Source organism: Serinus canaria, chromosome 7 (genome assembly GCF_022539315.1).
Source record: "Serinus canaria isolate serCan28SL12 chromosome 7, serCan2020, whole genome shotgun sequence".
Lineage (NCBI taxonomy): Eukaryota > Metazoa > Chordata > Aves > Passeriformes > Fringillidae > Serinus > Serinus canaria.
The window spans coordinates 8,840,024-8,852,371 of NC_066321.1; the positions used below are offsets into that span (position 1 = coordinate 8,840,024).

Here is a 12,348-nt window from a genome sequence, read left to right on the forward strand (position 1 = left end):
GAGCTGGCTGCTGGGTATAACTGGGTATTATCACCCTGTGCAGCAGCCCAGGGCTCTCATGCACAGCCAGCAGTGAGTGGGGCTGCAGGGACACGTGGTAGCCCCTGTCTGGTGGCCAGTCTGCCTTCCTGTGGCACAGCAGAGGTGTCCAGGCAGGAGGCAAAGTGAAACCATCTGGCCCAGGAGCTTTCTCCTCTGTAGTGCTTTTACATGCCAGGATGAGTTTGTCCGCTTGGCTGCAATAACTTGCAGTGATGGGAGGAAAATCCTGAGGTAAAGTAGTTGTGATAAGGGGCTGGTCTGAGCTGTGTGGGTCTTGGCACAACCCAAACCCCCTTTTGGTATATATGCTGCTGCCTGGGGCACGGTTCACCTAGGATGACTGCCTGAGTTCCCAGAAGCTGCTGGGCTTGAGCAGCTCGCCAGCAACTTGGTGACTTTTTGCCCTGTTCCAGCCCAGCTAGGCTGAACCCAGCCTGAGCTGAATGCAGCTTCTTCAACCTGGATTTCCAGTCTACTACCAGGAAAAAGAGAAGACAAGAGAACAGTGACAGGAGACAATTAGCCTCTTCCTTCTTTCTCATAACACTTTCTACATGCTCACTGCTTTGGGAAGATACAAAAAAATAAGTGACGTTTTCCCCCTATACAGACCTTGGACACCTCCCGAAGTCTCACTCTGCAAGATACTCAAGATCTATTTGTTTCAAAGGTCAGGTCCACATCTCTCTGCAGAGATACCTTGAACTAGGGATCTGAAAAAAATGAGGGTCTAAATACCTCATCAGGCGAGTTGCTATGCCAAGAATTAAAGATGTGATCAGAAAGAATTTTATTAACTAGTAAAATGCATTTACAGAAGTAACTGGCTTCAAGGTCAGATGAGGCTGGGCTGGTGGTGCCTCAGTCACTTGTGTTCTGCTTCACCTCTAAGTGATTTTATTTAATTGGGTAATTGCTCCCTAAGCCCCTGGTGAGGCTCAGATTTTGGTCCTGAACCTTCTCCAGGCTTCTGCAGCAGAAAAGCTGGAACAGATTCTTCAGTGTTAAACTTTGCATAGTTTTAAATGAACCAGATGAACCTATTTCTGTGCTGTACAACAGTCTCTGGTAATTTCCATTATTTATGAACACATTTCCCTGAAAACTTTCTCTCCAGGGATAGGATGTGAAATGCCTAGTTAAACAATAGAGAAAAGGGACTTTCTAAACAAAATAATGAAGCTGGCAGTATACCAAGATCTCTACATTAACACAACCAAAAATACATCTAAAGTGACTTAAAGGTCATATTTTCTGTTGTCATTACACAGGTGATGTATTTTTCAGACAAAAAATGTTTTTTATTTTACAGCACTGAGCTCTTTTTATTCTAATATACCATTTTCACATATGATTTTCAAAAATAGCATAGAGGCATTTTCCCACTTTTTTTTGATCTTTTAAAGTCACATAGTATGTTTAGCTTGTTTTGTAATGAGAAATTAAGATAAACTCATTACATTTGAAAAAGGTGCAGGGTTCTCACAGGCTTTCTAAACTCAGACAGCTTTACCAGAAGGCATCTCCAGCCAGGCAAGGGCAGAAATGAAGCACTCTGCAACCATCCTCTGCGGGGTGACTTCAGGAGAGTGACTCTGAAAGGGCCTGTTCAATGCTCATTAAAATTCCAGATCCAGTTTCATTCTCATTTATATATGGGGGAAACTAAATTAAATACAAAACATTAAAGCAATTTCTCCTTTTATAGAAAAGGTACCATCCCCTACCACCCTTTTTCCTCAAAGAACAGGCTTGGCACAAAACTGTATGTTTACTAAAGAATCCAAGTATGACAGGAGAGCACTTTTGGTTCCAAAACTAACCACTTTAATTTCCTCATTCATCAAAGCTTTTTATGCATGTGAGCCTTACCATGGTCTTTTACAGGAAAAAACCACTCTTGCCCAGCAGAATACCCCTCACAGTTAAAAGTTAAGATTTTAAACTGCTGAAGTCATTAGGATGACTCAGATGTTTTAAATGCAGATCTATGCTTAATGATTTTGCTAATTGTGGGCCAAATTGCATAATGCTTTGCAGCACTGAGCCAATGTTACAGAAAGCATAAGTTAGTGAGGCTTTTGCCAGATAAGAGTTGGTATATTTTGTCAGGCCCAAGTCTGCATTTGCTCAGCATGATTACATGCAAGCAGCATTTATTCAGCTCATGCAACAAATGAGACAAGACCTGTTTGTGCTTTTTTGAGCCAAAAAAACGTATATATTATTGAATTTTGGACTTTGAAGTGGAAGGATATAACAGCAAATGCATGTAATCAGCCTGCATATGCAATGCAGAAATGCTGTTTACCATGTGGAATTAGGAGCTCAGGATGTTCATAAAGATCTTCTATCAACTGGTGAACCTAAGATGAAAGGGATGTGGCAAGCATCAAGTTTTCTAGCTTGGATAGCACATTCAGAAAACAAAATATGTTGTTGACTACAAACCCACAAAATGAGTTTTGACAACAGACCTTGCAAAGATTTGCCATGAGTTGCAAAAGGAGAAAATTTCAGTTCTGTGTCTGACAGAAATATAATCTAACATTGTATACAACTTTGTAGAGAAACATTTAAACAAAAGATTCTGCAGGAGAAGAGAAATAAAAAGGTCAGCATTTAACCTTAAAATTGAAAGTATGAAAATTAAAGTTAGAGTTGTTCAGAACACTCACTCTTGCTAGAAAGTGTTACAGAAAACACCACAGCAGGCATAAATGGTGTTTCAAAGGAAGCACAGTAAACCCTTATGAAGTTGCACAGAGATTAAAATAACAAGACAATCTATATAGACAGATGATTAGTTCAGAAATGGAAGTTGCAAGAAGGGTAAAGTAACAATACATTCTACCACTCCATATTGGAGAAGGAGATCCTTCCAATGCCTTTTGGCTAGAAAGGGAATGGCCAAATTCTAACCCCTGTGAATATGAGGGAAGCCCAGAACAACGACCCGTGGGGATGTCCACTGGACCTCAGACTCTCTGCTGGAGTCAAAATCAGATTTTGGCAGTAAAACAAGAGTTTCTGATGACACAGCAACACCCAGCTTTCTTGGGCTTTTTAAAAGCTGTTTCAGACCAAAAAAAAAGAAAAAAAGTAGTTAGTAATTCGTTAGAGGATGTCAAAACATGAGTGAGAAAAAGAGCTAAGGCATAAAACTTTGTGAGCAGAGAGGTTTTTGCTGACAGTACAGGTAAGATAGGTAAGGTAGAGCAGATAAGAGCACGCACACAGCCCAAGGTGCGAGGCCATCGCTGCACCGGAGCCGGTGCCGAGCGGCTTCGGGAACAAACACCCCCAGGGGCCGGGCAGCGAGGGCAGCACGGGCTGCTCCTGTACCCACAGGCGACCGGGGCCGGGTGTCACGGCAGCCCATCACCGCAGCCCCAGAGACGCTGCCGGGGGCTCCTGCGGTGCCCCGGGCGAGCGGGCAGGGCCGGGGCAGCCTCCCCGTGCACCAGCGCCCGGCACTACACCACAGCACAGACTGTTCTGGCGGCAGAGCACACCGCGTCCCGTGTCCCCTCCGCGGCCGGGGACACGCGGGGACACGGGACGGGCTGAGGCTACAGCGCGGCGAGAGGCATCGCCACCGCCCGGCACACCTCCTGCCCGGGGACGTGCTCTGCAGCGGGCTGGGACAGGTCCGTGCCCCGGCCAGAGCAGCGCTGTCCCCACCGTGCGGGGCTGTGGGGGAGCAGCCTTGCTCTGCTCCGCTCCGCTCCCCTCGATTCTACTCAGTTCAGTTCGGCTTGGTTCGGCCCGGCCCAGCCCGGCTCCGCCCGTCGGGGCCGCGCTGCTGACTCAGCCGCGGGGGGGGGGCCCGGAGGGCGCCCCGGCCCCGCGGGCGTGGCGGGCGGGGGGGCTGCCCTCCGCCCTCCGGGGAGATAAAGAGCGGCGGCCGCAGCCCGCCCGCGTCTCTCGGCGCCGCCGGCAGCATGACGGCCATCGGGGCGCAGGTACGTCCGCCGCTCTCTGCCGCCGCGGGGCTGCTGCCTCTGCCTGCTGGCCCTGCGCGGCCGGGGTCGCTCCGACCCTGCCCGGAGCAGTGGGGCGCAGCCGGCCGGATTCCCTTTCCCGCCTTCTCCGGCTGGCGGCAGCTCCCCGGAGCCGCGGCTCCCCCCTCCCCGCCGCACGTGGCTCTCCGGGGGGGCTGGGGGCTCTTGGCTCGACTTCCCATCACATCTCGGGTCCCTTGGAGGGTCTCGGTCAGGCGGGGAAGTGCGTTGCCCACGCGGCTCCGCGGGGGCTGCAGCGGAAGATTCCCCCCACTCTCCTCTCCAGCCCCCGGGGTAGCTGAGCCGTGCGACCGCGGGGTGAGGACCGAGGTCCGGGCCGCTGCTGCTGCCGGCCGGAGGAGGAGAGACCGGCTGGCTACAGCTCAGCAGGGCAGTGCTGGGAACTAGGAGCTCCCCCCAGCCCGCTGCTGCCGCCTCCCCCGTCCCAGCCACCGGCCTCCATCCTCCCAGGGGCCGATGGCTTCCTCTAGCCCTGCCACAGCAGGAGGCTGTGCCGTAAGACCGTGGGGCCGGGACCTGGTTCAGCCAAGAGCTTTTGTGATCCCGGTCCCAGGCCCTGACGTGGGAGCATTGTTTGTGCAGCCAGGGACAGCTTCACCCACCCTTCCTTTCTCCTGTGTAGAGCCTTCCTCTGCAAGAAGGGGTTTGATGTGCACAAGTAAATATTTTCAAATGCTGAATCCCAGAGCTTTGTCCCTCTGACTTCATTTCACCCCCAAGTAGCACTGTTAACTCTGTTACATTTTTTCTTCATGCTCTTCTTTCAGGTGCAGCAGCTGCTGGCACACCGGAGACCACAGAAATCCTTCTTTGAGACACTCATCAGGAGCCTGATCATCCTATGCGTGGCCATAGCCGTGGTCTTGTCATCCATCTCCATCTGCGATGGCCGCTGGCTCTTTGCAAGGGGGCAGCTCTTTGGACTGTGGCACTTCTGCACCCTTGGCAACAACAGCGTCCTGAAGTGTGTCACAGACCTCAGCCTGGCCCAGGTGGAGGGGCTGAGCGTGGGGGTGATTCCCATCAGGAGCATGGTGTCCTTTGCTGTTGTGGTTGCCATATTTGGGTTGGAGCTGCTGATGGTGTCCCAAGTCTGCGATGATGCCAATGCAAGGCGGAAATGGGCAATGGGCTCCGTTCTCATCCTCATCTCTTTTTTGCTGTCAGCCACTGGTGTTCTGAGCTTCTCCATCCTGATGAAGGACCACCTCACCTTCACAGGTTTCACGCTGACGTACTGGTGTGAGTTCATTGCTGCCTTCCTCTTCTTCCTTAACGGAATCAGTGGACTTCACATCAACAGCCTCACACACCTCAGGAGTGGGGTAGGAAAAATCTAGGCACAAAGGATGTACCTCTGCCTTTGTGTAATCGGCTTTGCCAATTAGACTGGAAGAAAGAGAGTCTAATGAAGTTTGAAAAGGATGCCCTGTCTTAATTTGTGTGCAAGGACGGGAAGCGTGAGTCAGTCCTGATGCCTGTAGAAGACGTACCCACCCACTGATCAGTGTGGAGAGCTGAGCAACACCAGCCAAGCAGAGACTGGGACTGGCTGCTACTGCAATATGGTTTTCTGGAGAAGTGGATCAAAGCAGAGGGTGTCCTGCTAAACATGCAGAGATTTGGAAGACTGCAATTTATCCCACATGTTGACCTGAGGCTTGCACAACACTGGTACTGCTGTGGATTTGGTGTTGCTGTGCTTTTCCTCATATTCTGGAGACTGTGAAGAGTGTTATACAGCTTTGGTGTGTCTCATGGGTTTGTTGGGTTTTTTCTGGCTCAGGGACAGATGATTTCTGCCTGGCTGTGTTCACTGGTGTGGAGCATTTAAACTCTTCACTGGATCTTCTTTATTTTTCTTTCAAAAGAGAAGGCGCACAGAACTTGATCTGGTCACAGGTTTTGTTTCCTTCAGGCATGTTCCCTTTATCTGTTCTGTTCTTGGTCAGTTTTTTGGGGACACTTCAGACAGGGTAGCTGACCTGGGGCTAGGGGTAGGTGTTGGGTGATTCAGGTGTCGAGGGAAGGGTTGTGCTGTTTTCCTCAGGCAGCAGTGCATATCCCTGTGTTCGTGGCCTCTCCCCAGTGTCACCACTCTTCTGCCACCCCTGAAGGACATGTGCCAACCAAACTGGCTGTATCACAACCCTTGCACAGTTTACGGTAACAGGGCATTGCTCTTGGGGTTTTTGGTTTTTTGGGGCAAGTGGAACAAGCTCTGCAGAGGCTTCGTGGGCTGTTGTGGCTGGGCAGACCAGGCACAGACTACCACAGCTTCGGGGATGTGTTTTGGTTATCATGGTTTCCACTGGCGCAGTGCTTGTCCTGTAGCTGAGTCTCATGTAGCATTTCTTGTGGGAGGAGAAAGTCCTAGATCCTCCTGTCCAGATCAGGTCCCTTTCTTCCTCTGATTAACAGTGAGCCTGGGAGGAGAAGCAGCCTGTGATTGCCTAAGGAGGGGCTGATGGGTGCAGCTCGAATCTGTCACCACTGGTAGAAATGTTGAGAGACCTGGCCAAAATTATTTTACTAAGGCTGGCCTTCCTCCTGCCAATGTCTGAGTCAAGATCTCTAAAATTGCTACAGCTTTGAAGTTCTCCATGGTGTCTTGTGTAAAAGGAGACAAGACCTCAATTGTAGAGTAGGTTGCCCTACATGTGTTCTCCTTGTCCAACACACAGCACTCAGTTGCTCACAGTTAAAAATGTCTTCAGAGTATTTCAGGTTTCTGGTTTACTGTTTGCTTTGTATCCACTGGTAAAGCTGCTTATATCCTTGTTTTAGAACAAATGTTTCTACATGTTTCATCCCTGTACCATGTCTGTTGAGCAGGGTTTTAGTTGCATGTGCAACAAGTTTGACACAGTTTTTCACCTGAAACAAATGCATCATAGCACAGAAGTCAAAAAGCCTCTGTGTGTGAGCCATGAGTAAACAGCTTTGTCTTTGAAAGCTAAGGTTCTTAAACTGTGCCTGAGCTAGAACGTACCACACTGATGAATGTGCTTCTGTGCTTGCTTTCAGGACAGTCTCCATTCCTTCTTGGACTTCTGTAACTTCTTAAGGCAGCACTCCTAAGCCCATTTTGCATTGCAGGTTCAGACTTGGCTTGCTCTGGACAGTGCCAGTTGTATTTTTGCACATGAATCTGCTCATCTTTCTGTCAACATGATGCAGAGCTGTGCTACCCAGACAGCTCCTGAAGCTCTTGTGATGTTTGGGCTTTGATGGGGTTCCTTGGCCCATTCTCAAGGACAAGGACTTGTGCCTGTGTCTCTGGAAAACCACACTGTGACTGTGTGTGAAGGTGCCTTTGATTTGCTGAATGGCACTGTTGAAGACCTGCTGCTGGGCTGAACTTACGCCTGCTTGTGTGAGCTGGTGCTGTTGGCTTTAGCAGAGCCATTTAGGCCAAAGAGATCCTGCAAGTTCTGGTCCCAAACTGTTGCACTTTGGTGTTACCAGGTGTACCAGGAGTACCTTAATTAACCAATGATTCAGCTGTGGTGCCCGGGGGTGCCCAGTAAGGCAGGACAGTTCCCCTGCATGTCTTTGGCTTGCCTAGAAACACGAATGTAACTTCAGAGTGACATTTTGGTGACATCCAGACTTGGAAATCACTGCTGAGTGTACATTCCCTCATGCTAGCAGGAGGCTGTTCCTCCATCCCTTTCCTTGGAAGGCAGCCACAGCCAGACTGGGTTCCAGGCTGGTGCCTCCTGCTCGGGTTAGAGGGAAACTGGACAATTGGCCATTGAGCTCACCCTAGACGTGGTGCAATTGTGAATGATTTTTAGGATGCCCTCTGCCAGCTGAAGAAGAGGCCTTTTGTTGGGGGTAGGGAATCGTCTGGGGAAAATGGAGTAACTTTTTTTTTCCAACTGTTTTTTTGTATAGTACTGCTCAATTATGCTGGGAAAAGATGCATTTTGACAGCTAAATATTACCAAACAGAGTTGACTGTCTCAGAGATTCTTATATAGAGCAACCTGTGCAGCAGTGGGTCACTGTTCATTTTCTGAAGCATTTGGAAGTGTCAAGCAATATTCCTGAAGTTTGTTAAATAAATTGACTTGAAATAAGAACTGTAATTCACTCTTTTTATCTTTTGATATTGGGGTGCAGATTTAAGGGGATGAGGGAGGTTTTACATAATCTCCCAGGCACCATTCCGTGTGTTTACCCAGCTAAACTGATGGAAGAAATGACTGCTTGGCCCTCTGCCAAGCTCTGACCAAGGGAACTGAGGCCACTACACACTCCCCTCTCCTTTTCCCTCCAGTGCCTGCACCAGCCCAAGAAGCCAGCACTGCTTTCTTGTCTTGCAAAACAAGAAGGGCAGTCAGCTGTGTTTCTTCGTGGGAATTTGAGATAACCTTGTAGGCGCTTTAATGACTTCCTGCTGTTGCATGTGCTCTGTTTACCAGCTAAAGAGCTCTTTCCTGTGTCCTTCACCTTCCTGTTCCCACACTGCACCCCGTGTCTGAAGCATCCTTGCTCTTTTCCTCAGCTCTGATTGTTTGGCCTGCAAGAAGTGGTATCTGAGTACAAAAGTATTTATGTGTTTTTCTCAGAGCTCACTGTATTTGCAGGTTTGGTTAAGTGTCAGGAAAAGCTTCCCAGCTACACCACTGAATTAGTTTATGTAATCTCAAGTTAATTAGCACCTGGTGTTCTCTCTCCAACAGGAGAGGTCGTTGGCCTGTCTCAGTTTAGCATCTCTTAAAAGCGGGGTAATGAAGATCACTTCTTGTTAATGAGCCGTTTAGACTTAGCTACTAACTTTAATTAGACACTTGTACACAAGCCATTGCCTGTGGATAAGAATAAGGAAATGTTGATACAGGGCATGCTAGCTAGGGAAATTTCCTGCCTGGACTGTGTTTTTCCAGAATCACAGAACGGTTGAGGTTGGAAGGGTGCACTGGAGGTCATCTAGTCCAGCCTCCCTGCTCCAGCAGGGTCCTCTAGAGCATGTTATTTTGATCTTAAGTCTCCAATACCTTCATCAGCTGAGCTTGTAGGGACACCAGGAATGGTGCTGAGCCTTGCTTGCTTTTGCAAGCCACAGGAAGGTGATTACAAAGATATTACATGACTGTCCTCATCGGCTTTCTCTTTCCTTCTGCTGGGGCTGATGGTAAGCTGATAATAGCCTTTCTTCTCAACCTTCTAAGACAGCTGGCACATGCAAGAAGGGCCTCATTTCTGGGTGAAAACAAGGTCTGCCCCAGGCAGTGTCCTGGAAGGGGTGTTGCCTGGATTCCTGAGGCCTCTCACCTTCACTGGACCCAACCCCGCTGAATCGGTACCAGCCCTTCTGAAACAGCCCATTTCAGCACCCCTGCACTCAGGCACTGCACAATGTAATTATTCACTGAACAACTATTGGTTTTTGCTTCTGACAGTTTTGCTAGGAACTTCCTTGTTGCTAGTGTTAGAAAGAAATTTCATTAATGACTTCCTCTTAAATTCATCAGCTCTTAGGCTGCTGATGCTCCTGCTGGCTTGCAGAACAACTGGCTCCTCAGGGTTGAATAGCCAGAGGTTCTCACCAGTGTCCCTGAACAATGACAACTACTTGTGTGAAAGGTGGTACTCAGGTCCTGATTACTGGTAAAGCCACCATATTACATTGAATATCCAGGAGCAAGTGTAATGAAAGGAAAGTGGGTGGGCTCTATGAATATGGAGTTTGTGTTCACCCTCTGTGCCTTCATCTCCTCCCTTTGCTTTGCTCCCTGAGATCTGCTTTCCTGCTCCTCTTCATCTGCTTACAAACATGTCGATGTCCCCAGAGCTAAGCAGCTCTTTCCTCTGGCATCCTTCAGCACAGCTAAACAAGCAAGATCCCCAGCAGTGCAGGGAGTCTTTGTAGTGCCTGCCCAGGAGATGGGGGAGGTAAGAGCCCATTCCCCTGTGGTGGTGGTTGGCAGCAGCTTCCAGGACAGAAGAAGTTTTCTTGCCAGCAGAAACCAGGACAAGGTCACAGCATCCTAACTCCAGGGGCTGCCTGCTCCCGGTATCTTCCCAATTGGACGTGCTCTTCCCCAAGAGCTGAGGACTCCAAATTCTAGCTGACATCCAGAAGTTTTTATGGAGTTACTCAGCTCTTCATACAACCAAGGCTTGTGCTTGATGCCTGAAGTGAACACGTTATACAGAATCTGGGAATAATTCATTTTTCTTGGTAATTTCAGATAAAACCAAAATGGCCATGTAAAAATGATAATTTATGCTAGAACTGGGGGTTTCTAAATATAAAAACCAGCAGTATTTTTTTCTGGGGCATGTGGCAGGCCCCTGTACAAATAGGTATCATGCTCAGCCTGGGCTCCTCCCAATCTTGTGCTGGTCCTAACTATGTGCTGCAGGGCTGAGCTCTTACACTGGCTCATGTGAGAGCCAATAATTGCATCAGATCTAATTAATTGCATGTTATTGTATCTCTGAATCTGTATTTCTTCATTTATGCTGGATGGAGGTACTTGCATTTAAAACAAACAGCTGCTTTGACTTGAAGGATGAAAGTTTAATTCTCAGAGAGGGAACATACAAGTTGGTTCACCCTTCTTGGTCCCATTCGTAGGCCAGAGAGAAAATTAAGGTTACATTTTCTCAGAAGCATCTGACTTGCTAAATGCACTGGGACAGAGTGGACCCCCTAACAAGTTTGGAGGCTCTGCTTGGCTTGGGTGAGTCAGCAAAAAGTGAGATTTTTAATTCCAACCTTCAGGGAGGGGCTTTCACTTTTCCTTTAGTCATAGGACTGATCCTGCTCCTGTTCTTCCTTCCACTTGTTTTGGCTGATTTTTAAAGGACAAAGCCAACTTGAAAGCTTGCTATTTCCAAAAATATAAGTTTAAAGTAATTCCTTGAAACACTAGCCAGCTTTACATCTTGTTTTTTTTTACTGGTTGTAAAGAGGTTCAACTCTCCTACTGCTGGGTGACCTGCATGAGCCAAGAAAGCCAGCCAGGCAGGGCAGACTGGAGCAACCACCAAGCTCTCCCTGCTGCTGAGTGCCCTTCCTCTCCTGGCTGCCCTCTTTGTGCTGCTGCTGCAGCACCTGCTTCACCAGGGAGGCTGTGGGATAACTGTCAGCACTGCCAGTGAAAAAAACATTTTTTTCCTAAATCTCTGAGTTTCAAAGAGAATTAACATGACTCAAAATCCTGCTTCAGTACAGGTAATTTAAGCTTGAATGTATCCTTAGACCTTCTCTGCATGTTTGTCTTCTGATAAAATGGCAGAAGACTGCCATGTAGGCATTTGGTGTGATTAAAAGCTCGTTGGAGCAGTTTTGGCAGAGGGGGTTGCTGCTCAGGCAGCATTTGACATGCCATGCATGTTTTGCCAATGTCTTGCAGATGATCGGGAGGAGGGAGAAGTGATAAACACCGTTTGCTTTCAGTTCAAGTCTTTGCCCTTGAAGAAACCCAGCCAAAAATCACCCCAGCTAGGGAAATGTGGATACAAAATCAAGTAGGAGATTTGATTTAATTTGTCAGATGAATTATTTTATCCCTTTCCCACTCAAAACAGGGAAATCTGCTTAATTATGTCCTTAAGAGCATAAAGCTGTGATAGCTCAGATACTTTTTGACAGCGTATTACAGTGCACAGCCTTGCAGATTTTAGTACAAGAAGAACTGTAGACTCTAAAGAGATTTTTGGTTGCCACTATGGTACTGTTTTTCACCAGATAGTTTCTACTGTCCAGTTCAATTGACCTTTAGATGTCTCAAGAGCTTTAATTTCTTCCCTTCAAATACAAGATGGTCAAGTCTCATAGTTACAGACACAATAGGGATGAGCTATCTTACTGAAGTTTTTTTGGTCACCTTTGGAATATGTTGTAATAGCTTTGTTACCATTTCAAAATGATACAACTATGCAATTGGACCACTGTTGTTCCCAAGGTCTCTGCTGCTAAAAGAGGCAAAGGCAAAAAAACCTGTCTGAGCCTGCCACTGTCACTGGTGCAATGGATCTGCAGTCAGAGAGGAAACTGGAGCTCAGCTGTGCCTTATGTTCTCAGTGTCCATCATCCATTCATCCATCATCACAACAGAAAGGCTTTGAACCTTGATAAATTCTAGGGATTAATTAATTTTGCATTTCAAACCCATGGAAGCTGGCATGTAACCTTCATCATATAAAATTCAATGTCCTCCCAGCTTCTGCAGCATAAAAAATAAAGAACATCAAAAACACACCAGCCTGACTTAGCCTGGAACATGCTGGAGAGCCACATGGAAAATGGAAGGTCACATTT

General features: G+C 47.8%; 1 protein-coding gene across 1 annotated transcript; it reads left to right on the forward strand.

Moving 5' to 3' along the window:
- Positions 1-3,917: 3,917 nt before the first annotated feature.
- On the forward strand, positions 3,918-8,152 carry TMEM37 (transmembrane protein 37). Its single transcript, XM_030241877.2, has 2 exons — positions 3,918-4,007; positions 4,835-8,152. The coding sequence occupies exons 1-2, from the start codon at positions 3,987-3,989 to the stop codon at positions 5,405-5,407; spliced, it is 594 nt and encodes a 197-aa protein (XP_030097737.1). The 5' UTR covers positions 3,918-3,986; the 3' UTR covers positions 5,408-8,152.
- Positions 8,153-12,348: the final 4,196 nt, after the last annotated feature.

Bases quoted from the DNA above. Each gene is read 5' to 3' on its own strand.
- TMEM37 (XM_030241877.2), top strand. From the start codon at position 3,987: ATGACGGCCATCGGGGCGCAG. The intron at 4,008-4,834 runs GTACGTCCGCCG...CTCTTCTTTCAG, and splicing joins TGACGGCCATCGGGGCGCAG to GTGCAGCAGCTGCTGGCACA.